The sequence below is a fragment of the Dreissena polymorpha genome, chromosome 4, assembly GCF_020536995.1.
Source record: "Dreissena polymorpha isolate Duluth1 chromosome 4, UMN_Dpol_1.0, whole genome shotgun sequence".
Lineage (NCBI taxonomy): Eukaryota > Metazoa > Mollusca > Bivalvia > Myida > Dreissenidae > Dreissena > Dreissena polymorpha.
The window spans coordinates 6001937-6029306 of NC_068358.1; the positions used below are offsets into that span (position 1 = coordinate 6001937).

General features: G+C 36.9%; 1 protein-coding gene and 1 long non-coding RNA gene across 2 annotated transcripts; both read right to left on the minus strand.

Moving 5' to 3' along the window:
- Positions 1-720: 720 nt before the first annotated feature.
- On the minus strand, positions 721-27271 carry LOC127876609 (enhancer of mRNA-decapping protein 3-like). Its single transcript, XM_052421954.1, has 8 exons — positions 27187-27271; positions 25629-25817; positions 24915-25292; positions 23553-23635; positions 15352-15666; positions 14003-14156; positions 10568-10785; positions 721-7502 (listed from the first exon to the last, which is right to left on the minus strand). The coding sequence occupies exons 2-8, from the start codon at positions 25784-25786 to the stop codon at positions 7171-7173; spliced, it is 1638 nt and encodes a 545-aa protein (XP_052277914.1). The 5' UTR covers positions 25787-25817; positions 27187-27271; the 3' UTR covers positions 721-7170.
- Positions 19462-22179, minus strand: LOC127876619 (uncharacterized). Its single transcript, XR_008047969.1, has 3 exons — positions 21980-22179; positions 20666-21087; positions 19462-19781 (listed from the first exon to the last, which is right to left on the minus strand). It is a non-coding gene; the product is annotated as an uncharacterized LOC127876619 (long non-coding RNA).
- Positions 27272-27370: the final 99 nt, after the last annotated feature.

A 27370-nucleotide genomic window follows, 5' to 3' on the forward strand; every position in this document is an offset into this window, starting at 1 on the left:
CAAGACAATTTTCTTGATGTTGTGTATGTACCATGTTTCTTTGTTCTTGTAATAAACTTTTCTCTGTCTTCTTATTCTCATTCTTGCAATGAACATGTAATTGCATGAAAAACCGCCAGTTTCGCACATGGCCTTCATTGACTATAAGGTAAATACATGGACATTTTTTGGAAGCATTTCTGACAGCCAACCATTGTTTCAAGCATTGCTCTCTATGCCATTAGTGAAGTATGGTTCAAAAGCTTGAGGTTTCCTAACTGCAGTGAGCATAGTTCATAGACAATTAGATGATTATTTCCCATCAAACTACACTAAATTAATCTCAATTGTGACGAATAACCAACCCTTAAGGTTCCACAAAACACATTCTAGCCGATTATACAGGTAGAAAAAGTTCTGGTATATTTTCTGTTAGAAAAGAACATTAAATTTTGCACAATCCACATGCATGGACCAATCTCACTTCATCCCAGCAGAACTATTAGACTGTGTCTAATCCTAGCACTTAAAAAACGACAAGTAACTACTTGAAGCATGAACTTGACCCGTATCCATAGTTTAGTCTATGAAAATCATCACCTCCTAGAATGATAAATTATGGTAATCTCCTATGTGTAGCTCAGCAGGAAAAGTTTTAACGTTTGAAAGAAAGCTGCTGTACTTGATATCAACATAATCTAGTAAAGGTAACTTCTTGAAGATATAAACAACGCATACAACTCATTTTATTTTGTTTATTTTCAATAACACTATGGTCTTCATTTGTGTTTCAATAAAACTGAATTGCTTTAAAATTGTTTTACGTAAAAATATAAATAAAATATTGTAGATTCAAAATACAGAAAATAAAGAAAGATCAAGAGGGTGTTGCTTGATAGAATTGCAATTGTTTGTTCTATCATTTAACAAAACTATACTTGAAATATCAAGAAGTATGTTTGGATATTCTAGAAATCGGAACAAAGGTTATTTGTACACTAAGAATTGATGTTTCAACACCCTCTTGCCAACATCTAAAACATTTTTTATAACCATAATTGTAACAATCACCAACCAAAATATTAACAAAAATGTTTGTACAACATGCATGCCCCCAACTTGAAGTCCAATCATAATCTGATCAATTGTTATTATTGCAAGCTCATGAACATTTATTTCAAAATTGATAAGAGTCTCCCTTCCTATACTAACACAGTTTATATTGTATATGATCTTATGTTAAAGCCTGGCCTAGATTTTGTATGGAAACAATTTTGATGTTACAGTCCCATGTGACCTTGACCTTTGACAGGGTGATTTAAATAGGCGTCTTACCTTTTCTACCCTAGTAACCAGCATACTTAACCCTTTCCCACTTAGATACGTATTTAACCCTTTTCCACTTAAATATGCATTAAAACCTTTAGCACTTAGATACGCATTTAATTGCAATATTGTTAGCCATAACCATCTTAAGAAGGGGAAAACAAAATGATTCAAGCATAAAATGGTTTTGATGTAACAAGCCATTCACTGACATAGGACCTGTTGATCTAAAAGTAGATAGGCATCTCTCTATTATCATCAGAAACTGCATACCAAATTATATGATGGAAGGCCACATTAATCCCCCCGCCCCCCTGTGCATTCACATAAAATAAACAAATTACTACAATATATGCTTGTATCTTTTATGTTGAACACCAGTTTTCCCAATCTTGTTAACACTATGCCAAACTTGGGATACATAATAATTATGAACCCTTCAATAGTTATAACACTTCCATTTAACATAAGAGAAAACAGTATTTATACAAAACATTGAAAGCACATATAAACAAGACTATTGCCAAGCAATATATGTCCACTACCGGCTCCACCATTGTCAGAATTTATATATATATTTGTTGCCATAGCAACCAGAATTTTTGACGTAGAAAGAAAATGAAATAACTTGCATAATGCCATCTATCCATGTTTCAAGTTTCATGAAAATATATGAAGAACTTTTAAAGTTATCGCAGGATCCAGAAAAGTGTGACTGACTCACAGACAGACACACAGAGCGCAAACCATAAGTCCCCTCCGGTGAAACCGGTAGGGGACAAAAAGGAATCATTGCAAAATATTAATTGAATGAATAGATAATATTTAAATAAATGTCAGTAGTCAATTTAAAGACACAAATAATAATTCTTTACGAATAAGATGGGAATGGTTCAGCATATAATTTCAACATACTTTTTGCAAAAGGCGTTATCATGTTTCAGGGTCACATGACTGTACTACATATTGAGGATGAAAATTGAGCATGTACTATATCCCTAAGTACTCAAAATATTGGAATAGGCTCAAGCTATCAAATCTAACCTTTATTAAACCAAATCAGGTGGTCTTTCTGAGAACCAGGGTTGTGATTTTGATCATGTCTATGTGGAAGAAAATACCCCCCCCACACACACACCTTACTCTGAACTCAACAGAATCTTCACTTTTAACTCTTTACCACTTAGATACATATTTTTACGCATTTGTAGTCCCTCAGAAAGTTCTATTTAAAGACCTTTCTTTCTTTATTACAGTTTTAAAGGCTTTATTTCCGACCCTTAGATACTGATGAGCAGCAAACAGCATAAGACCTGAACAGACTGCGAGTTAATCGCTGGCTGTTCTGGTTTTATGCAGGTTGCAAAAGCCATTTTCACTTTGCTTCTGAGTGGGAAAGGGTTAAATAAACGGATCTACAAGTAGTCCAGTTTAGAACTATTGGTAAACCATCCAAGGGAAATAAACAGAGTGAAATAAGCTGCAAGGTGCAATAATCCCACCCCATTAGAATTTCTCCTTTGATTCCACCATCATCACAGCAAGTATTATGGTTTAGTACAACCACGATTCCACCATCTGTTTAACTGCTTGCCAATCTTAAAGGTCGTTAAAGAATGACTCAAATTATACACATTATGCTCGTGCAGTCAAAAGGATAAAAAGTTAAAATTTAAAAATTGAATATAAACATATTATAATGTAGACTTCTTTTTTTAACAGCCTTTCATATGTCAAATTTTCTCATTTTAATTATCAAAACTCAAAGACATCGCTTTTCTAACTAAGCACCTTAAAATACATGTACTTTTGTTTATACAATGATTCAAACTTTAAAAAAAATACGAAAATACTTAAAGAACAATAAAATATCTTTCACTCAAAACAAGCCTATTACTCCATGTATTTGACATAAAAACAATGTTAAAATGCCCATTTACAATTAGCACAAGTTAAAAGACAATATGAAAATACATGTACACCTGCTTTAAAACCAGACAATTTCATGTATCACAGATATATGAACTACGATGTAAACACAGGCTGACTTGTTAACAAAAACATTGAGCTGTCCTCTGGTAGAACTGGGCTTAATAAATGTGTCATCCCAGATTGGCCTGTGCAGTTTGAACAAACTAATCAAGGATAATTTTTTGGCTTTACGTTTTCATTTAGAATGGACTTCCTTTCAATGAAAACTTCCATAAAACCCTAAGTGTTGTCCCTGATTAGCCTGTGCATACTCCACAGGCTGATATAGGACGACACTTTTACGCACATGAATTACACCCAGTTTTCATAGAGAGCTGCTCAATTGATGAACGGAATATCACATCTTCTACATGTCAATGGTCCTTAGCTTTTCTGCCACAAAACCTGCATTTCATAAAATATCACACCCATATGACATAGGATTTTGATGGTCAATGTGCTGTTTGGCAAATTCCCCCACAAATGTCATTGTTGAACATGAACAAGATCTTAAAATCATCATTTTGGCTTATTCTATTCATGAAAACATTTATATTAATTATGATTGTGTGAAGGATATAACACACAGCACAAATTATCAAATAAAAATCAAGAAAGCAAATGTTTACCACACTTTATGCACTATACATGTGAAAAGCTCAGATTTCATGAGTTTCATCATATGCACAATAAATCTATCTCTGCTTGTATACAACAATACTTTTACATAAAGACATGCTTAAAATACAATTTAAACAAGAGCACCGCATAACGGGTGCCAACCCTCGGCTGCGGGTGCAATTTTGAATAAATAAAAGCTTGTCAGATTTTTTAAGAGGTAACAGTGACCTTGACCTTTGACCTAGTGACCCAAAAATGAGTGTGGCATGTAGAACTCATCAAGGTGCATATACATATGAAGTTTCAAAGTTGTAGGTGGAAGCACTGTGATTTTAGAGCCAATGTTAAGGTTTTAGCAAGGTGGGCGGCAGACGCCGGACAATGAGCTGGCTATGACAATATCTTGGGTTTTCTCCTAAAACAGCCGAGCTAAAAATCTCTAAAGAAAATTAAAACAAGATGAATCATCATATCTTTACCACAATTATTTCTTGAACAGATTCATGTTTGTGTATATAAACATGGTCTAATGAGATATCAAATACAAAGTCACATGTTTCACCTGATAATAACTTCACATAAAATACAAGAAGGCCCAAGGCACTTGGGCGCTAACCTTAGACCCCTAAGAACTTAACTGTTCTGAGCCAGTAGTGTTCACTTGGGCTCACAATAATACTCCCTCAACACATGGCTGCCATGTTTTTGAAGTTTCATGAAGAGTTACAAATTGTGATTTCTAGAAAGTTAAAAAAAAAAGTTTTACTATGGCCAGATAACGAAAAACTGCCCAGAATCATGGCAACCATATCCAACTTGGCAGAGAAATCCTCACAACAAATATTCAGAATGTTTAAGAAGATTGGGCAATACACATGGCTTCAATAGTTTTACCAAGCTTTTTCTATAATAAAACCTTTGGACCAAGGTTTAATCGTGACATATATATTGTCAAGACAAATATTCAAATCAAGTTTCCTCACAATAAGGACACACATGTGGCATTTATAACATTTTACCAATTTACCCAGTTTTTGACTCCATATGAAGTTACTTTGAGCTTGGCCAAGCTATTGTATTCATTGACAGTCTGACCAAGTTTAATAAAGATATAATCATAAATAAGGCTTGTAAGGTAATAAGGATTTAATATTAATTTATCTGGTTACCTAGTTTTTGACCCTACCATACCAATTTAAACTTGGCCACCACATTGTCATTAATATTCTGACCAAGTTTCCCCAATATTAAAGCAAAACTGTGGCCTCTATGGTTACAATGAGCAAATCGTTGCCACCTTATGACGTATGCAAAACGGCAATATATCATCTTGTTCAGATTAGTCATGTTTTTTCTCCATTTTTAAAACAAGAGGGCCATGATGGCCCTGTAATCGCTCCACTGTTTTTTTTATGTGAAAAAAGCGTGCAATGCACATGGGTTGAAATGTACTCGAGCATATGTGACTTTCTCTTTCTATCCCTCGTCCCACTGGGCGCTTAAAGTTGGAAGGTCAAGCATTTTTATATATGGAAAACGCTACTACGGTGTAAACTAAACAGACTAAAAAGCCCGGGTATTGTCGCACAGGTCCTTTGCTTACAACGTAGGTACATTTATCTCTCCAAAAGATATTGTCGTTCTTTCTATTTCACATATTGTTAGATGCTGAAGATCAAATCTACGCATGTTCTACAAGATTAATGAAAAGTCCTACATTCCATCATGAATCTTTTTCAAAAATTCCAAAAAGTGTTTGTGGGTTTCAAAGTTTCTGTTACTTATATAGTTTCATGACATATGCAAAATACCTTATGACGAAGATCACCTAAATAGTCTTTACAATATTATTTCTCATCTGCAATCTCTTTTAATTTGGGGCAGTCTAAAATGTGTTGTTTGGTAAAGAGTTAACATTTATGGATTGTTAACATGTTGGTCTACCTTTCATGCTCGACATGTATGCATTATCTCTTATAATTAAAAAGTTTTTCCAAGTGTATTTTGATAAACTTTTAGTATGAGAAGAAAATAGTTTATTCATCCCATAATGAATAAATAGCAAAAATGCATAAACATGCAAAGTTCAACGACTTCCTGTGGCCATGTTTTTTGACCAATCAAATTTTCTTGAACAACTTTTAATGGGACACTTCAAGGGATAAATTTGGCCCCAGGGGCATAATTTGAACAAACTTGGTAGAGAACTATAAGATGTCACTACATACCAAATTTGGTAGCCCTAGGCCCCACAGTTATGGGCAGAAAGTTTTTTAAGTTTGCACAAAAGAGGCTTTATATAAGCATATGTTCATTTTTGTGACCCCCGGGGAAGGGTCAAATTTGACCCCGGGGGCATAATTTGAACAAACATAGTAGAGAACTATTAAATGTCACTACATACCAAATGTGGTAGCACTAGGCCCAATGGTTATCGACAAGAATATTTTTAAAGTTTGCACAAAATAGGCTTTATATATGCATATGTTCAATTTATTGACCCCGGGGCGGGGACAAATTTGACCCCAGGGGCATTTTGAGATAGTTTTAATCGGAATTGGACTTGTAAGTTTAGGAGAAGAAGATGTTTAAAGAAAAAGTTAACGCACGCACACACGGGCACACGCACGGACGGACGCACGCACGCACAACAGACATAGGACCATGACATAAGGCCCGCTGGCCTCTGGCCAGTGGAGCTAAAAATTAAGACAGATCTAATTGGAACAACTTAAAATCTATAATTAAGTATAGATACACCAAGAATAAATCATTAATTTGCATCATGCTTTTTATCTACAGACATATTGTTGTGTTAGTCTGCAAAACAATACAATAGATTGCAAATAAACCCTTTCAAAATCTCAAGTTTGATACTTCTCTAAAATCGATTCATATGATTTACGACACTTCATACAAGGGATTTAAATAACTAGACATATTTGTTTAAAGCAAAGATCTGCTTCCATGCTATTACATGTGTTGGATCTAGTTTATGATTAAAATATTCAACATAGCTACGAAAAAATGAATTTATCAAAACAAATAAAATGCACAAAACGTGTACTGTAATACACTATTAAGAATTATCTTTCAACATTATTTGAATTGCATGACATACTCTAAATATAATTTCCTAAACATGACATTCTGCAGGCTATTTAAAGGCCTATCAGCTTTACGCTATCTGTCTTTTTGCGACCACCAAAATATTCTATGCATATGAACAATTTACCTTCAGTTAAGTGTTCTTGTTCTTGTGACATATCAGTTTTAGGTTTGTCTATGCAAAGGAATAATGAACTTGTGACCGAATGGTGATCGGTATTTGATACCAGCACTTTTGAACACATTTTTGGGCAAGCCAAGGTCACAAAGATACACCTGAGAGGTGTTGTCAATTCTAGCCAATGGGAGCACAGGATACAAACACCACTTTGGAACAATGTCCACCGTTTCTATTGGAGGATCAATGGTGAAGACTGGTGCCCTGCTCTGCCCGATCCACCTCACATGGGTCTGGTACCAGGCTTGGTCTTTCAGAAAGGAGTTTTCATGGCTGTCCATGCAGTTGATGATCATGTCAATTGAACAAGTAGGGATATCTGCAAAACAAAACAGAAGTTAAAAACATGTGAAACATGCAAAACATTGTTTTGTGTTAACTTGTTTTTATCTTGCGCAAATTTTACAGTAACTGAGAATTAAGTTATTTAAGCACAACATAAATGGGGAACTTGAAATATTCAATTAACATGCATTGAGAACCAAAAACTAGTGTTTTGCTAATAAAAACCTCTTGGGGGCAAGTTTGCATTTTATAAATTCATTTTTATTTGTTAACTGCAGCAGATGGACATTGCATGCAGTGAAAGCCTATCTTGTGTCACAATGGCCTGTTAAACTCATGACACATATACACTTAAGCAGTGTTCTTCTACAGTGTACAAAGCCCATGCCATTTTGCCAAAAAATCTGGCACAATTCTTCCTAAGCTACAGTCAATAACTGTATGGTGCCGTTCTGTAGGCGGAGATTAAGCCCATTAAATTTTGCGATGAATGAAGCATTTTTTAACAAGAGCACAGCATAACGGGTGCCAAGCTGCGAAAACTTGTCAGAATTTTTTTTTTGTTTTTTTTTAGAGGTCACAGTGACCTTGACCTTTGACCTAGTGACCCAACAAGAGATGTGTTTGTCATAAACACAATGCCCCCCTACTGCGCCGCATTGAAATAACCTTTCTATTTATCATTTGGCAGGTATAGAAATCATCTCCCTTTAAAGGTTATACTTCCCTTGAATTTTGTCCAATCCAACCGGGGGATGGGGGGGGGGGGGGGGGGGGGGGGAGGGTCTCACAGTCAATTATGACCATGTCAGACATCACTGAAAACCAAGGCCTGTGGTTTAAAAGAGATCATAGCCAGAGTTGATCATGTATCTATGGACATCAAAGAAATAATAATTATATAATTATAGAAAAACTTTGACAAATCAATCATTTGGGTTATAAATAATCAAAATAATAAATCTGTACAGTAACTGTGAAAAGAACTTCAATTCTTGGTAAGGAAATACAAATGTATATAATATGAGATTTATAATTATATAAATTACTTCCCTTGAAAATAATTGTCTGTAACAAATCTCTATTTTTAGTAGCAAATAATTAAAAGCCACTACCGTGACTGTAGATTCACCACTCAAAATGTGCAGCTCCATGAGATACACACGCATGCCAAATATATAAAGTGGCTATGTTCAATATTGAATAATTTTCTCCCTTTTTAAAGCTTATTACTTCCCTTAAATCTGTATTTTTTACCATAGACCGTAAAGGATGACCTTGACCTTTTACCACAATGTGTTTGTCAGAAACACAATGCCGCCTACTGCGCTGCTTTGATTTATTTAACAAAAATATATATGTGGGCAGGTCAGATAACTATGTCCATTTAAAGCTTATTACTTCCCTTGACTTTGTTTTTTCGACCCTAGACCTTGAAGGATGATGTTCACCTTGAAATTTTACCACTCAAAATGTGCAGCTCCATGAGATACACATGCATGCCAAATATCAAGGTGCTATCTTCAATATTTAAAAAGTTATGGCCAATGTTAAGGTTTTAGCACGACGCATACGGCGGAAGGCGGACAACGAGCTGGCTATGACAATAGCTCGGGTTTTCTTCGAAAACAGCCTCGCTAAAAATGTGATTGTCTTACATGTATCTGTTTTGTAATTTAGTTATCCAAATAAATTTTTTAATTAAAGTTAATATAAACTGAAATTATATACATTTGTAATAATATTTTGTAAAGCATATAAACTTTATACAAATTGCACAAATAACATCTTAATTTAAATTCCTGGTCTGAAATGCCATTCAACTTTAATTGCTTAAGCAGCCCAAACATAACTGTATCGACATTATATTGCATGTACAGAATGGCCAAACGCCCCAAGTCTCTGGCCTGAGACCTCATGGAATTGACCTGTCATGAGCAGGTTTGGAAAATGGTATATTTGTGCAATAAAGGTTCTTTCTTTTTTATATGTAACCTTTCATGAACTTGGTTGAGATAAAAGAAATGATTCTGATCAAGTACCAAGCTAATTGGGCAAAAACTTAAGCTTTGAGAGTGTATGCAAGGTTTCGCTTAAGACACACAAGAAGAACTGCCCCACCCATGGTGGCCATGTTTCCCAACAGGAACCATATACCAGCTTGATAAAGCTGCTTTGCCTCCTGGCGGAAATATTTTCTAGAAGACCGAATATGTTGAACTTGGAAAAGATATAATTTGCACAAAAATCCTGAGAAAGCTTCATGATTGATGAAGATTGGAAAAGTATTACGATTTCCATGTACCGGGTATTGTACAAGGTTTCACTATATCCATATCATGAAAACTACTTTTCTCTGGTAGTAATGTTGTTCTGACTGGAATAATTTACAAACTTGGCCAAGATATCAAAAGAACAAATGTGAGGAGCACTTTCATAAAGAATGGACCAGGTGTGATGTTTACACTGAATACACGGTTTCACTACAGCCATATAATACAAATTGCTCTGCCCCTAGACGGCCATGGTATTCAACGTACCCGAAGCAGTAAGAAACTTACCAATATATAATTACATGTGTAGTACATGTTCAGACAAGATATGTTACTTCTAAAGTGTTTACATTTCACTACAACCATATAGGAAAACTGCAACACTCCAAGTGGCAATGTTTTGTAACTTACTAGAACCATTTGGGGGCAAAAAATGTGACTTTTACTATAGCCATATTAGGCAAAGTGCCCTATGCCCTGTTTAGCAAATGGTTTAAGAAAGTTGTGTGTTACAAAACAGTGTGACTTATAGAGTGTTTATAAGCGTGTTTTTTCATTTGACCTGGTGACCTAGTTATAAACCCCACCTGACCCGTTTAAAACATGGCTGAGATATCATTATTGTGGCAAAAGTCTGATACATTTTCATGAAAATTTGACAATAAAAGTGGCCTTTATATTTCTTACAAAGTAAATGATGACAACAGACAACAAATGATTACAAAAGAGCGCTATGAGAATATTGTGCTCAAGTAAGATAAAACCATGATTTGCACAAAGGGCACAAAATATCTGGGACACTGATGATGTAATCTCAATAACACACCTTTATCCATGCTATATCGCTTTCCACTGCACATCTCATAAAGGCGTAGCTCTAGCTCCACGCACGGGATCATGCGTAGAAAGTTTGGTAGGAACACAAAGGTGCGCACGCCATGGTTCAGGAGGTGGCGTGCACAGGCTAGGCCCTGGGCACCCTGTACATGGGGCCCACACAGCACAAGCACTGTAGGCAGCTGGTGACCGTTCTGGGGGTTCAGTCTGACCAGGCAAAGAAGGCAAAATTATATGTGTCTTGTTCAGAGAAAACTGGGCTTAATTCATGTGCGTAAAGGGTCGTCCCAGATTAGCCTGTGCCGTCCGCACAGGCTAGTCAGGGACGACACTTTCCGCTTTTATGTCTTCTTTCAATTTCAAGTAAGTCCCTCGTTACCGAAAATCTAGTTTAGGCAGAAAGTGTCGTCCCTGATTAGCCTGTGTGGACTGCACAGGCTAATCTGGGACGACACTTTACGCACATGCATGATGACCAGCTTTCACAGAAAAAGACACAAATTAGCCTTCTTCTGGTAAGGTGGGATTAATGCACATGTGTAAAGTGTTGTCCCAGATTAATGCACATGTGTAAATGGTTGTCCCAGATTAATGCACATGTGTAAAGTGTTGTCCCAGATTAATGCACATGTGTAAAGTGTTGTCCCAGATTAATGCACATGTGTAAAGTGTTGTCCCAGATTAATGCACATGTGTAAAGTGTTGTCCCAGATTAATGCACATGTGTAAAGTGTTGTCCCAGATTAATGCACATGTGTAAATGTTGTCCCAGATTAATGCATATGTATAAAGTGTTGTCCCAGATTAATGCACATGTGTAAAGTGTTGTCCCAGATTAATGCACATGTGTAAAGTGTTGTCCAAGATTAATGCACATGTGTAAAGTGTTGTCCCAGATTAATGCACATGTGTAAAGTGTTGTCCCAGATTAATGCACATGTGTAAAGTGTTGTCCCAGATTAATGCACATGTGTAAAGTGTTGTCCCAGATTAATGCACATGTGTAAGTGTTGTCCCAGATTAATGCACATGTATAAAGTGTTGTCCCAGATTAATGCACATGTGTAAAGTGTTGTCCCAGATTAATGCACATGTGTTAAGTGTTGTCCCAGATTAATGCACATGTGTAAAGTGTTGTCCCAGATTAATGCACATGTGTAAATGTTGTCCCAGATTAATGCATATGTATAAAGTGTTGTCCCAGATTAATGCACATGTGTTAAGTGTTGTCCCAGATTAATGTACATGTGTAAAGTGCTGTCCCAGATTAATGCACATGTGTAAGTGTTGTCCCAGATTAATGCACATGTGTAAAGTGTTGTCCAAGATTAATGCACATGTGTAAAGTGTTGTCTCAGATGAATGCACATGTGTAAAGTGTTGTCTCAGATTAATGCACATGTGTAAAGTGTTGTCCCAGATTATGTGCAAAGTTTTGTTCCAGATTAATGCACATGTGTAAAGTGTTGTTCCCAGATTAATGCACATGTTTAAAGTGCTGTCCCAGATTAATGCACATGTGTAAAGTGTTGTCCAGATTAATGCACATGTGTTAAGTGTTGTCCCAGATTCATGCACATGTGTAAAGTGTTGTCCTAGATTAATGCACATGTGTAAAGTGTTGTCCCAGATTAATGCACATGTGTTAAGTGTTGTCCCAGATTAATGCACATGTGTAAAGTGTTGTCCCAGATTAATGAACATGTGTAAAGTGTTGTCCCAGATTAATGCACATGTGTAAAGTGTTGTCCCAGATTAATGCACATGTGTAAAGTGTTGTCCCAGATTAATGCACTTGTATAAAGTGTTGTCCCAGATTAATGCACATGTGTAAAGTGTTGTCCCAGATTAATGCACATGTGTAAAGTGTTGTCCCAGATTAATGCACATGTGTAAAGTGTTGTCCCAGATTAATGCACATGTGTAAAGTGTTGTCCCAGATTAATGCACATGTGTAAAGTGTTGTCCAAGATTAATGCACATGTGTAAAGTGTTGTCCCAGATTAATGCACATGTGTAAAGTGTTGTCCCAGAATAATGCACATGTGTAAAGTGTTGTCCCAGATCATGTGAAAAGTTTTGTTCCAGATTAATGCACATGTGTGAAGTGTTGTCCCAGATTAAAGCACATGTTTAAAGTGTTGTCCCAGATTAATGCACATGTGTAAAGTGTTGTCCCAGATTAGTTTGTGGACACAGGCTAATCAGGGAGGACACTTTCGGCCTTAACTTGTTTTTTGTTTAAAAGATCATTCCTTTAAACAAAAAAATCCATAAAGCAGAAAGTGTCATCTCTGATTAGCATGTGCAAACTGCACTGGTTTATCTGGCATCACACTTTCAAACATGCATTAAGCCCAGTTTTTACAGAACCTGGCACATATAAGGTCTTACCGAATTTCACATTTTAAAGAAAGCCTGTTTTTAAGACTGTCACAGCAGATTCAATTATTTCCAACCTTCATTGTTTAAGTTCATTTTCAGTTTTATAGTAACTTGAAATTATTTTATCAGATATATTGGAAAATGGAATGAAAATATATAGAGGCTACTTCAAAGAGGTACATGAATTAATTATTTCTAAACTTGAACAGAACTTTAATAAGTTAGTATAAACAGGAGTAAAAGCACATTCTACTAACATACTGATCACAGGTATGAGCATTGGTCAGTGACCTTATATGATCACCCTGAAGGCACAGGTGAAGTTGCATATTTAAATCTCTATAAGATACAGATACATGCATGTCTAAAGCATAATTCTGCAAAAAAGAAGGTTAAAGTTATTTGTCTTGATGAACTGCCTTAATTAAATAAAAACCCAAAAGACAAGTTCTAAGTTAAAATTAAATATCATTAGAAGATATATAGGATCTTGCATGAGTGGTCATTTTGTATTGAATTTATTAAACGAGTCATCTAAATATAAAAACGAGGCTTGCCGAGTTTTTATCTTTATTTAGATGACAAATTTAATAAATTCAATACAAAATGACCACGAATCTAAGATTTTATTTATAATATGACCAACAAATTATCTTTTTATTTTATGCTTTTTCCACTTTTTATTTACATTGTAAAAGAGTTTAACTGAAGAAATTCGATGGAATAATGACGTAATTTCGTCACAAAAATGATGTCATTTCAAAGTTATATAACTAGTGTAATAACACCCGTGTAATAATCAAAATTGAGCATTACGTTATTCCACTCCTGGAGCGTAGGTCATGTTATAAATTCAGTTGTTGAATGCTGCATGAAATCTTTAACCAAAACTGTCTAAGGACTAAAAGCCCATAGTTCTGCTACATTGCAGGGCAGAACTATAAGCTCTGGTCAGAGTCCCCACAAAATGACCCACAACACAAGTGTATTATGCTTTCATATACAATAAAAGAACAACAAACAAGAAATTTTTTCCAACCTGCTACTTCCTCCCAGCAACTGCAGCACCATTTCACTTGAGGAGCGGCCGACCATTTCCAGACGTCGGTCTAACGAGTATCCATACGCCTCAGCAGAGTCATACAGTTTATCAAGCAATTCATAGTCTATGCTAGGAACAATTAAGCCTGAGTCTGAAATAAACATAATCTTGTCAGACTGCTGTTAATATGTAACTAGGTGCCTACTTATTATATGAGTTGTGTTCTGAGAAAAATGGGCATAATGCATGTGCGTAAAGTGTCGTCCCAGATTAGCCAGTGCAATCTGCACAGGCTAATCAGGGACAACACTTGACGCTTTTATGACATTTTTCGTTTAAATGAAGTCTCTTTTTAGCAAAAATCCAATTAAGGCGGAAAAGGTTGTCCCTGATTAGCCGGTGTGGACTGCACAGGCTAATCTGGGACAACACTTTACGCACATGCATTATGCCCAGTTTTCTCAGAACAGGACTCATATATGAGCCTTACTCTTGGAAAATGGAGCTTAATGGATGTGTGTCCTCCCCAATGAGCCTGTGCAGTATTGGCTAATCAGGGACAAAACTTTCCACCTTAACTGGATCTTTGTTTGAAAAACAAAACATCATTCTAACATTAAATTTTGTCCATGATCAGTCTCTTCAGACTGCACTGGCTAATCTGGAACAAAACTGTACATACATGAATTCAGCCCCATCTTCGCAGATCAAGGCCCATTTGCATTCTTTGTTTACATAAAAAACTTTATTTTAACAAGTCATCAAGTACCACATGATTGCTTAATGTTGTTTGAATTAAGACAGTAAGTGTATCACAATATTCTAACACATGTATGCAGATGGTTACTGCAGATAATTGTTATTTGTGTAATTATCAATTGTACACAAGATGGAAAATCACAATTAAAAGATATCAAGCCTGACATATTCAGATGATACTATGAATGAGAAATGTGTCCTTTTTTTGTTTGAACCACGCATTGTAAAGGTTTTTCATAGCATTTCATTACATGAAGGAAGAGTCGAAATCAAACAGAATGATCAATAGTTATTTAATGAGTTTTAACAGCTATTTAACTCCATCATTAGTTTGCAGCACAAGTTCTGCAAATAAACAATAGTATGTTACCCACTAATTTACCTTAGTGTTGATCCTTGAGGTCGTTTTTTACCGACCCAGTAATTCATACAAGAGGAATAAAACCCCCAAGGTTTTGATAAAGTTAAACAAAAAACTGTATGACTTGAATTAATTTTTTAGATGCACACCTTTCAATTAACTATGGTTATGACAAAATGAAGGGAAGGAAGCCACAAGATCTTGCAAGTCATTAAGGAATTTTTACCTGTTGTGTAGTGTACTCCACAATCCCTGGGAACTTGAATCTGGGTAAAAGTCACTGGTTTTGATTGCAATATATTTTCATCATGGCGATACTTATCAGTTTTCTTATCGGTAATATGCACCAAATCTGGGTTACTGCTTTCAATCTCTTCATAAACAGCCTTTTTATCAAACAATTTTAGATTTTTCTCAAAATCAAAATCGTCCAAAATGTTATCAACTGGAGCACTGAAGCAGTCCTGCCTACTGTTTGGTCTTTTTTTGAACTCAATCTTTCTTGGGACACTGGTCTTCTGGGGACTCGAGCCTTCTGTGTCTGCAAACAATAACAAGAGCTGTCAGAAGACAGCGCGCTCAACTATTCGAGTGCTTGACAGTATAACGTAAGCCATCATGGGGAAATTGTTCATATTCAATAAGGTCAATAAGGTCAAGGTAATATAGTCATATTCTAAGTGGAATAAGACCATAATTGAAACATATTGATCGCTTATGTTTTGAAGAAGTTGTACTTTATAGGCAAATCTGAGTTCAGGTATATTTTCCACAATCTATTAAAAATTTGTAAAGACATAAAACAAACTAATAAGATTTTATTTCAAGTTTGATAGCAATAGCTTGGGTGGGATGGTTAGAGGGTCCTTCAAATAAATAACAAGAGCACCGCATAACGGGTGCCACGCTCGGCTGCAAAAGCTTGTCAGTTTTTTTTTTTTTAAATAGGTCACAGTGATATTGACCCAAAAATGGGTGTGGCGTGTAGAACTCATCAAGGTGCATCTACATATGAAGTTTCAAAGTTGTAGGTGGATGCACTTTGATTTTAGAGCAAATGTTAAGGTTTATGTTAAAGTTTAATACTAGAAGTCACAGTGACCTTGACCTTTGACCTAGTGACCCAAAAATGGGTGTGGCGTGTATAACTCATCAAGATGCATCTACATATGAAGTTTCAAAGTTGTAGGTGGAAGCACTTCGATTTTAGAGCCTATGTTTAAGTTTAATATTAAGAGGTCACAGTGAACTTGACCTTTGACCTAGTGACCCAAAATTGGTAGTGGCGTGTAGAACTCATCAAGGTGCATCTACATATGAAGTTTCAAAGTTGTAGGTGGAAGCACTTTGATTTTAGAGCCAATGTTAAGGCTTTAGAACGACACCTACGGCGTACGGCGGACGTCGGACGAGCTGGCTATGACAATACCTCGGATTTCTCCGAAAACAGCGAGCTAATTAAAAATTGTGTTTTTTTTTACCATGTTTAAAAAAAACAAAACTTTTTGGGTGGGGGGATGGAGAGGGGGGTATAATGGTGGGTGGGTGGTCATTTATTAGATGATCTTTCAAAAAAAGAAAACTTATATTTATTTATTTAATTTTTTTTTGGGGGGGTGGGAGGTTTGAGGTGGGGCGTGGGGGAGGGTTTGGGTGGAGTCCATTGTGGTAAGTCAGGTAAGTGTTTTTTTGTCAAAGTATGAATCAAATCTGATCATAAATAAAGAAGTTATGGCAATTTAAGCAAAATTTATTATCCCCACTTTTTTCGGAGACTATGAGCATATGTGCGACGGTGACAGTGACGGAATTTTAATCTGACCCCTGGGTCAAAAGTTATGGGGGTTGGGACGGGGCCGGGTCAGAGATTTTCACTCATTTTTTTAATGTTATTTTACATTAACTTCTTCATTTCTGCACCAATTTACTGCAAATTGATACTGAGCCTCTCTTATGACAATAAGGTAAATCTCAACTATGCATGGCCCCATTACCAACCCTGGGGCGCCCCGGCCACATAGGCCACGCCCACCCAAAATTGCCTTTTACTATAATTTCTTCATTGCTACACCGATTCACTTCAAATTGATACTGAACCTCTCTTATGACAATACGGTCAATCTCAGCTATGCATGGCCCCATAACCAACCCTGGGGCGCCCCGCCCACATAGGCCACGCCCACCCAAAATTGCCTTTTACTATAATTTCTTCATTTGTACACCGATTCACTTCATATTGATACTGAACCTGATTTATGACAATACGATCAATCTCAACTATGCATGGCGCCGTTACCAACCCTGGGGCGCCCCACCCACATAGGCCACGTCCACCCAAAATTGCCTTTTACTATAATTTCTTCATTTCTACACCGATTTACTTCAAATTGATACTGAACATCTCTTATAACAATACGGTCAATCTCAACTATGCAAGGCCCCATTACCAACCCTGGGGCCCCCCGCCCATAATAGGCCACACCCACCCAAAATTGTCTTTTACTATAATTTATTCATTTCTACACCGATTCACTTCTAATTAATACTGAACTTCTCTTATGACAATATGGTCAATCTCAACTATGTAAGGCCCATTACCAACACTGGGGCGCCCTGCCCATAATAGGCCACACCCACATAGGCCACGCTCACCCCAAATTGCCTTTTATTATAATTTCTTCATTTGTACACCGATTCACTTCAAATTGATACTGAACCTCTCTTATGACAAGCAGTTAATCTCAACTATGCATGGCCCCATAACCAACCCTGGGGCGCTCCGCCCACATAGGCCACGCCCACCCAAAATTGCCTTTTACTATAATATCTTCATTTCTACACCGATTCACTTCAAATTGATACTGAACCTCATTTATGACAATACAGTCAATCTCAACTATGCATGGCGCCATTACCAACCCTGGGGCGCCCCGCCCACATAGGCCACGCCAACCCAAAATTGCCTTTTACTATAATTTTGTCATTCCTACACCGATTTACTTCAAATTGATACTGAACATCTCTTATGACAATGCGGTCAATCTCAACTATGTATGGCCCCTTTACCAACCCTGGGGCGCCCCGCCCATAATAGGCCACACCCACCCAAAATTGTCTTTTACTACAATTTCTTCATTTCTACACAGATTCACTTCTAATTGATACTGAACTTTTCTTATGACAATACGGTCAATCTCAACTATGCATGGACCCATTACCAACCATGGGGGGGCCCTGGGTCAAACATGCGGCGTGGGGATACGCGTCGGCCTCTGCCGCGCCATTTATAGTTTATTTTAACTTGAGAGTCAAGGTAATTCAAAGGTCAAGGTCAAATTCAACTTGCCAGGTACAGTACCCTCATGACAGTACAAAAGTATTGGAAGTTTGAAAGCAATAGCCTTGATACTTTAGAAGTAAAGTGGATCTAAAAACAAAATTTAACAATTTTTTCAAAGTTACTAAGACAAAAAAGGGCCATAATTCCGTTTAAAAGCCAAACAGTTATGCAACTTGTATATAACATCTCTGGGCTTAAAAACAACAAAACAGTAACACAGTATAAGTTATGATGCAAACAGCTCATGGTAAAACCACATTTCAGTTATGTTGACTAATGGTGTCGACATGAATTGCAGTTATTTTCAATACGAATTTTGCTTGCAGGAAAAACTATAAATTACATATATTTTGTGTTCCTTAAACTGAAATATTGTGTGTACGAGTTTTCCAAGTCTGAAAACAATACCTGTAGCTATGATACTTTAGGAGTAAAATGGACCAAAACACAAAACTTAACCAAATGTTCAATTATCTTAGTATAAAAGGGGACATAATTCTGACAAAAATACCAGTCAAAGTTACATAACTTTGCCTGAACAGTCCCCTTATGATAGTTAGTAAGTGCTGCAAGTATGAAAGCAATAGCTTCGATACTTTAGGAATACAGTGAACCTAAACAAAAAACTTAAACAAATTTTCAATTTTATAAGTATAAAAAGGGAACATAATTTGTACAAAATGCTTGATACAGTTGTCTGCTCTTGTTTATAAATTGGGGTCATGTTGTTAAAGAAGTATGCAAAATATGAAAGCAATATGTCAAAGGACATAGAAAATATTTCAGGTGGTACGCAAACTGTAACATTCCAACGCTCACGATCACGCTCACACTAACACTCATGCCGACGCCGGAGTATGTAGGATAGATCCACTATATACTAGTATATACATTATATTAATCTTAATTTTGGATGTGTGTGTGTGTGATTTTTTAAACCCTTCAAGGGAAAATATTTCATAATAACAAATAATTTTCAAAGAGACCCAAATATTTTCTGCCAAAAAGTTATACTGTCTTCACAATGAATGTCACCTTGAATAAAATATGTTAATCAGAAATGCGATTTCATAAGCATAGTTGCTGTCAGAGTGGATATTACATTACAATCTAAAATTATCTTCCTGTGAGCTACTTGCTCAACAACTACATCTAAACACTAAGTCTAAACAAGGGCTGTTTGTAAAACAAGCATGCCCCCCAAATGGGCTGTCAGTTGTGGTGGCAGCCATTGTGTGAATACGTCAGAGTATGATTGACAATTTAAAGAAGAATTGCTCGCTTGACTCATGGAGTTGCTGATGAGAGTCTTTGACCTAGAGTACTGAAAATCAATAGGGGTCATCTGTCAGTCATGATCAATGTCCCTATGAACTTTCCTGATCCCAGGCTTAAGCGTTCTTGAGTTATCATCTGGAAACCATTTTACTGTTTCGAGTCACTGTGAACTTGAACTTTGACCTAGTGACCTAAAAGTCAATAAGGGTCATCTGCCGGTCATGACCAATGTCACTATGATCTTTCCTGATCCCAAGCTTAAGTATTCTTGAGTTATTATCTGGAAACCATTTTACTGATTTGAGTCACTGTGACCTTGAACTTTGACCTAGTGACCTGAAAATGAATAGGGGTCATCTGTCAGTCATTACCAATGTCCCTATGAACTTTCCTGATCCCAGGCTTAAGCGTTCTTGAGTTATCATCCAGAGACCATTTGACTGCTTCGAGTCACTGTGATCTTGAAACCTTGAACTTTGACCTAGTGACTGGAAAATCAATAGGGGTCATCTGCCTGTCATGACCAATGTCCCTATGAACTTTCCTGATACCAGGCCTAAGCGTTCTTGAGTTATCATCCGGAAACCATTTTACTGCTTCAGGTCACTGTGACCTTGAACTTTGACCTAGAGTCCTGAAAATCAATAGGGGTCATCTGTTAGTCATGACCAATGTCCCTATGAACTTTCCTGATCCTAACCCTAAGCATTTGTGAGTTATCATCCAGAAACCATTTTACTGTTTCAAGTCACTGTGACCTTGACTTTTGACCAGTCACTAGTGACCTCAAAACCAATAGGGGGCATCTGTTAGTCATGACCAATGTCCCTATGAACTTTCCTGATCCCGGGCTTAAGCCTTCTTGAGTTATCATCCGGAAACCATTTTACTGCTTCAGGTCACTGTGACCTTGAACTTTGACCTAGAGTACTGAAAATCAATAGGGGTCATCTGTCAGTCATGATCAATGTCCCTATGAACTTTCCTGATCCCAGGCTTAAGCGTTCTTGAGTTATCATCCGGAAACCATTTTACTGTTTCGAGTCACTGTGAACTTGAACTTTGACCTAGTGACCTAAAAGTCAATAAGGGTCATCTGCCGGTCATGACCAATGTCACTATGATCTTTCCTGATCCCAAGCTTAAGTATTCTTGAGTTATTATCTGGAAACCATTTTACTGATTTGAGTCACTGTGACCTTTAACTTTGACCTAGTGACCTGAAAATGAATAGGGGTCATCTGTCAGTCATTACCAATGTCCCTATGAACTTTCCTGATCCCAGGCTTAAGCGTTCTTGAGTTATCATCCAGAGACCATTTGACTGCTTCGAGTCACTGTGATCTTGAAACCTTGAACTTTGACCTAGTGACTGGAAAATCAATAGGGGTCATCTGCCTGTCATGACCAATGTCCCTATGAACTTTCCTGATACCAGGCCTAAGCGTTCTTGAGTTATCATCCGGAAACCATTTTACTGCTTCAGGTCACTGTGACCTTGAACTTTGACCTAGAGTCCTGAAAATCAATAGGGGTCATCTGTTAGTCATGACCAATGTCCCTTTGAACTTTCCTGATCCTAACCCTAAGCATTTGTGAGTTATCATCCAGAAACCATTTTACTGTTTCAAGTCACTGTGACCTTGACTTTTGACCAGTCACTAGTGACCTCAAAACCAATAGGGGGCATCTGTTAGTCATGACCAATGTCCCTATGAACTTTCCTGATCCCGGGCTTAAGCGTTCTTGAGTTGTCATCCGGAAACCATTTTACTGCTTCAGGTCACTGTGACCTTGAACTTTGACCTAGAGTACTGAAAATCAATAGGGGTCATCTGTCAGTCATGATCAATGTCCCTATGAACTTTCCTGATCCCAGGCTTAAGCGTTCTTGAGTTATCATCCGGAAACCATTTTACTGTTTCGAGTCACTGTGAACTTGAACTTTGACCTAGTGACCTAAAAGTCAATAAGGGTCATCTGACGGTCATGACCAATGTCACTATGATCTTTCCTGATCCCAAGCTTAAGTATTCTTGAGTTATTATCTGGAAACCATTTTACTGATTTGAGTCACTGTGACCTTGAACTTTGACCTAGTGACCTGAAAATGAATAGGGATCATCTGTCAGTCATGACCATTGTCCCTATGAACTTTCCTGATCCCAGGCTTAAGCGTTCTTGAGTTATCATCCAGAGACCATTTGACTGCTTCGAGTCACTGTGATCTTGAAACCTTGAACTTTGACCTAGTGACCGGAAAATCAATAGGGGTCATCTGCCTGTCATGACCAATGTCCCTATGAACTTTCCTGATACCAGGCCTAAGCGTTCTTGAGTTATCATTCAGAAACCATTTTACTGCTTCAGGTCACTGTGACCTTGAACTTTGACCTAGAGTCCTGAAAATCAATAGGGGTCATCTGTTGGTCATGACCAATGTCCCTATGAACTTTCCTGATCCTAATCCCTAAGCATTTGTGAGTTATCATCCAGAAACCATTTTACTGTTTCAAGTCACTGTGACCTTGACCTTTGACCAGTCACTAGTGACCTCAAAACCAATAGGGGGCATCTGTTAGTCATGACCAATGTCCCTATGAACTTTCCTGATCCCGTGCTTAAGCGTTCTTGAGTTATCATCCGGAAACCATTTTACTGCTTCAGGTCACTGTGACCTTGAACTTTGACCTAGAGTACTGAAAATCAATAGGGGTCATCTGCCAGTCATGACCAATGTCCCTATTAACTTTCCTGATACCAGGCCTAAGCGTTCTTGAGTTATCATCCAGAAACCATTTTACTGCTTCAGGTCACTGTGACCTTGAACTTTGACCTAGAGTCCTGAAAATCAATAGGGGTCATCTGTCGGTCATGACCAATGTCCCCATGAACTTTCCTGATCCTAACCCTAAGCATTTGTGAGTTATCATCCAGAAACCATTTTACTGTTTCAAGTCACTGTGACCTTGACCTTTGACCAGTCACTAGTGACCTAAAAATCAATAGGGGGCATCTGTTAGTCATGACCAATGTCCCTATGAACTTTCCTGATAACCGGGCTTAAGCGTTCTTGAGTTATCATCCGGAAACCATTTACTGTTTTGAGTCACTGTGACCTTGAACTTTGGCATAGTGACCTGAAAATCAGTAGGGGTCATCTGCCAGTCATGATCAATGTACCTATGAACTTTCCTGATCCCAGGCCTAAGCGTCCTTGAGTTATCATCTGCAAACCATTTGGTGGACGGACAGACCGACATGTGCAAAACAATATAGCCAATCTTCGAAGAGGGGCATAAAAAGTAAGTATGAGCCTTGTTCTAGGACAACTGGGTTTCATGCATGCGGGTAGTGTCATAAAGGAGTAGCCTGTTTAGTCTGCACAGGCTTATCAGAGACGACAATGTCTGCTTCTATTGAATTAATTTTTTTAAATAAGGGTTTTTCTAAATGAAAATTCACTTTAGCCCAGTTTTTCTAGAACGCTGCTCTAATAATGGCACAGTGATGTACCCATAAAATCTGGAATTTTTCAATGAGAAATCTTCTAGCTTGCAAAATGAAGGGAAGACAGTGAAATGGAAAAAAAAAAGAATAATATTGATGGATTTGATAATAGAGTAATTCTACACAGTGACATGTTTTTTTTACATTTAACAATCAAGAATTGTATTAACTATCATTGTTATTACAAAATTAGGTATAATACACACTAATATAATAATGTAATATTTACTATGTAAATATTAGAAAGGATAATATCTGTGCAAATCCAGCAACATCAAATGCATGTCTTTTCATTGTACCTGAATTGACACGCCCTCTAAAGCTGTCCTCCTTGGTGGGTGTGTACCTATTAATGTACTGCACAGGGTCCTCTGAGGTATACCTGAATAACAGTGCTTCTTGAAAAACAGGGCTTAATGCATGTGCATAAAGAGTCACAAAATATACAGACTAATCAAAAACCCACTACCCAATGGACAAGACCGACAAGTTTTATCAATGAAGAATCTGTTCGACCATATGATGAATACATTCTTTACGAAAAAATACACAAAAAACTAATATCAGAGCAATTCAAAACAGATCATTATACACATTTTCATGTCCTATAACTTCTTTAACTCCCTGATCTTTACAAGTCATGAATGTTTGTCATCACAGGCATATGTCACTTATGACAACCTCCTATCACTGAATATGCTTATTTAAACATTCTATTTAAACAAGCTACATTTGTATGGGTGATGAAAACATTATACAGTCAGCTAAGCCACGTACTCAAACCGTAGAATCTTAACGCATTCTGCAACATTTTCCATACTGCACTGTGTCCACAACATAACAAGATACCATTGAGACGAATCTTCTGACCAAATTTTATGAAGATCGGGCAATAAATGTGGCCTCTAGAGTGTTAACAAGACAAATGTTGATGCCGCCCAACAGACAAAAGGCGATCACAGAAGCTCACCATGAGCACATTGTGCTCAGGTAAGCTTAAAAAACAAATCAAATCTTATATTTTACAAACAGTCTGATCCTAGATTGACATCAATTTAAATAAACTTATTTATTATTCATTATACTTGCATTATGTATCGTTTTATGGAAATGATCTAAACCACAAAATACCTTTAAGATTGCCAAATACACTCAATTTTCTAAGTCCAAAATTTTTAGTATAAACTTGTCGAACCAAATGTCTCACACTTATTTTAGCTTTTGGGAAGTCTGCATACATTTTGAACATATAATTTGCTAAAAAGCCAGGGTTTTTTTTTGGCCCGATTTTATAGCCGAAATTCAGCTATGTTCCCAATCCCAAAAAGTATACTTTTTTCCCAAAATGTGGCAAAAAATTCCCAATTTCCAAAAAAAAATAAAAAAATTTTTTTTTTTAGAAAGAAGTCTTATGTGTATTTTATCTCAATTTTAATTCAATTACATCTAACAAAGTATTATATGATTTTTTTTCTTTAAATATGAATGATTTTAAAGAGTTATATCAAATTTAGTTTTTCCCTAATCAGTGGACTTTTCGTGTGGAAAAAAGGCTAATGAATTTATTTTCCCAATTTCATGAAAATGCCGATAAAATTCCCAATTCCAAAGCCATAGGCTATCTTCCCAAAAAGTGGAAAAAAAACCCTGAAAGCAGTTACCTGTGATTATTATTTCTATAACCATATCCATTCAAAGATCCTTTCCTTTCTCGAGTAGAGGCCGGATTCAATGGGCTAGCATGCCCATTGCTCGCCCCCTTGTCCATACAATAAGTACCATTGTTGTCACGACATGATCTATCAGTCAGGCTTGAACTTGACAGCGAGTGGTACCCATTGTCATGTAAATGAACAGAGTGACTACTAGAGTTTGCACTTGTATCATTTCGTGGCTCTGCTATTCTCCCAGGAGAGGCTGCTATGTCATAAGATTCTGCAGCCTGCTTTGACAATTTTGATGGCGTTGCATTCTTTGGCAAAACTTTCTGTGCTTCATCGGCAGACTTGACAATAGCAAGTTCCTTTATGTCACAAGCACTGAAAAAAATACATAGCGGGTACATGACTTGTATATAACATCTCTGGGCTTAAAAACAACAACAAAACAGTAACACAGTATAAGTTATGATGCAAACAGCTCATGGTAAAACCACATTTCAGTTATGTTGACTAATGGTGTCGACATGAATTGCAGTTATTTTCAATACGAATTTTGCTTGCAGGAAAAACTATAAATAACATATATTTTGTGTTTCTTCAACTGAAATATTGTGTGTGAAAAACATATACACGACATATCATGTTGCATGATGCCACATGCCATTCAAATATAAATTTATAAGTTTATGAATGTAAATGATAGTACTTTCGAACCTGATGGTTACTTCCGGGAATTCACACTGCACACCATTTCTGAATGGCTTACGCAGGGTGAGAGACTGAGATGAATTATCAACTTTCAGCACTTGTCCCTGGTATGTTCCAAGTACATCCCCACAGTTGAGAGATACGAGACAACCGATGTAACTCATACTAACATCAACAGTATCTTTACAACTCAATCTACAACATAAAAAGGAAAATACATTGTCTCTAAGTTGAATGTTTTTATATCTTGATCAGTTTATTAATTAAAACTAAAACAAAAAGAGCAACAGAACCAGCTAACCAACTAAATCTGTTGCTTAATGCAGAGATAGAGGATAAGACTTAACCCTTCACCATTTAGATACGTATTGAACCCTTTACCACATAGATACCTATTTTTATGCATTTGTAGTCCCTGAGAAAGTTAATTTAATTAAAGACCTTCATTAGGAAATTCAAGTTTAAAAGGATTAATTTCCTGGTGCCCAGCCGATGATTGCATGGACACCTGGTAATTTTGTACATGTTTTGTAGCATCTGCCAGCATCCGGATTAATTTTTAATATCACAAAAAATTTTACCCAACATCGGGCCCGGGAAGGAATCGAGTTGAGATAATAAAAGATTGGACGATCAACGCACAGTTATCGCCTGCCATGCGCCAATCATCGGATTTATTGTATGTGTATCATTACGAGCACTGTTCCGCCTCTGGCGGTCATTGTGCACAGGCTCTCCGGCAATCAGACAGTCGCCAGCCGATGTATATGCCCCTGGCAAATACCTTGACTTTTGCCAATACACGTTAAAAAAATCTGATGTCGGGCGATCACCAGGCGATAACAATACCTTGATCGTCCGATGTTGTTTCGATCTGAACTTGATTCCTTCCCGTGCTTGATGTCGGGTAAAAATTTAAAGTGAGACTTAAAATTAATCCGGACGCCGCCCGATGCTACAAAATGACCTGGTGTCTGTGTGATCATCGGCTGGGCGCCAGTCTGATGAGCGGAAAAATAGGTTGTCTGCTGACTGAGGTATAAATGTTACTTTTTATTTTTAAAGAAAATTGTATAACGTTATAACCTTTTTTTAGAAACCTTCAAAGTCGGAAAATTGTCGACAGCAATTGGGAAATTTGTAGTTTTTTTTCCTAATTGAAAAATCTTCGTTTTCCAGTTATTTATAAAGAAGGAAAAAATCTCTGTAGTTCACAACAGATTTCATTATTTCAGGATTGCATCCCAGGTAAACAAACAAGCTTAATGAATAGTCTTGAAATATAACTATGTTGTTTATACATTGCATAGAGGCTGATCCTTGGTAGTACGTCCATTTTATAACAATACTTCCACAAAATATCACTGGAACTTAATGCGATACTGTGATGAGTAAACTGGACAACAGTCAACAGTAGCTTTATTTCACAACACGGTGAATTACCCCACCCACTACATAATACACTTATTTACATGTACTTAAAATAGCGTAAATTAAATCAAGAAATGTTAACTATAAGTCAGCATGATTAGAATTTTCTCAAGTTTATCGTAAAATAACTTACAAAACCGCACAATGATCAACTTTAAGCAGTGCTATTTCTCAAGCTGTTTGTTTGCGTATTGGCCTTTGGCTTATATCAATTATTGACACGAATTTAAAATCAAATATAGCAAATAAAGTTATTTTCTATTTATTTTATGAATGAATGAGTAATTTAACGATAAATTGTTTTTTGTAAGCGATTA

Bases quoted from the DNA above. Each gene is read 5' to 3' on its own strand.
- LOC127876609 (XM_052421954.1), bottom strand. From the start codon at position 25,786: ATGAGTTACATCGGTTGTCTCGTATCTCTCAACTGTGGGGATGTACTT. The intron at 15,667-23,552 runs GTACAATGAAAA...TATTGTTTGCAG, and splicing joins TAGAGGGCGTGTCAATTCAG to ACACAGAAGGCTCGAGTCCC. The intron at 10,786-14,002 runs GTTGGAAAAAAT...TTGCCTGGTCAG, and splicing joins TTGCTGGGAGGAAGTAGCAG to ACTGAACCCCCAGAACGGTC.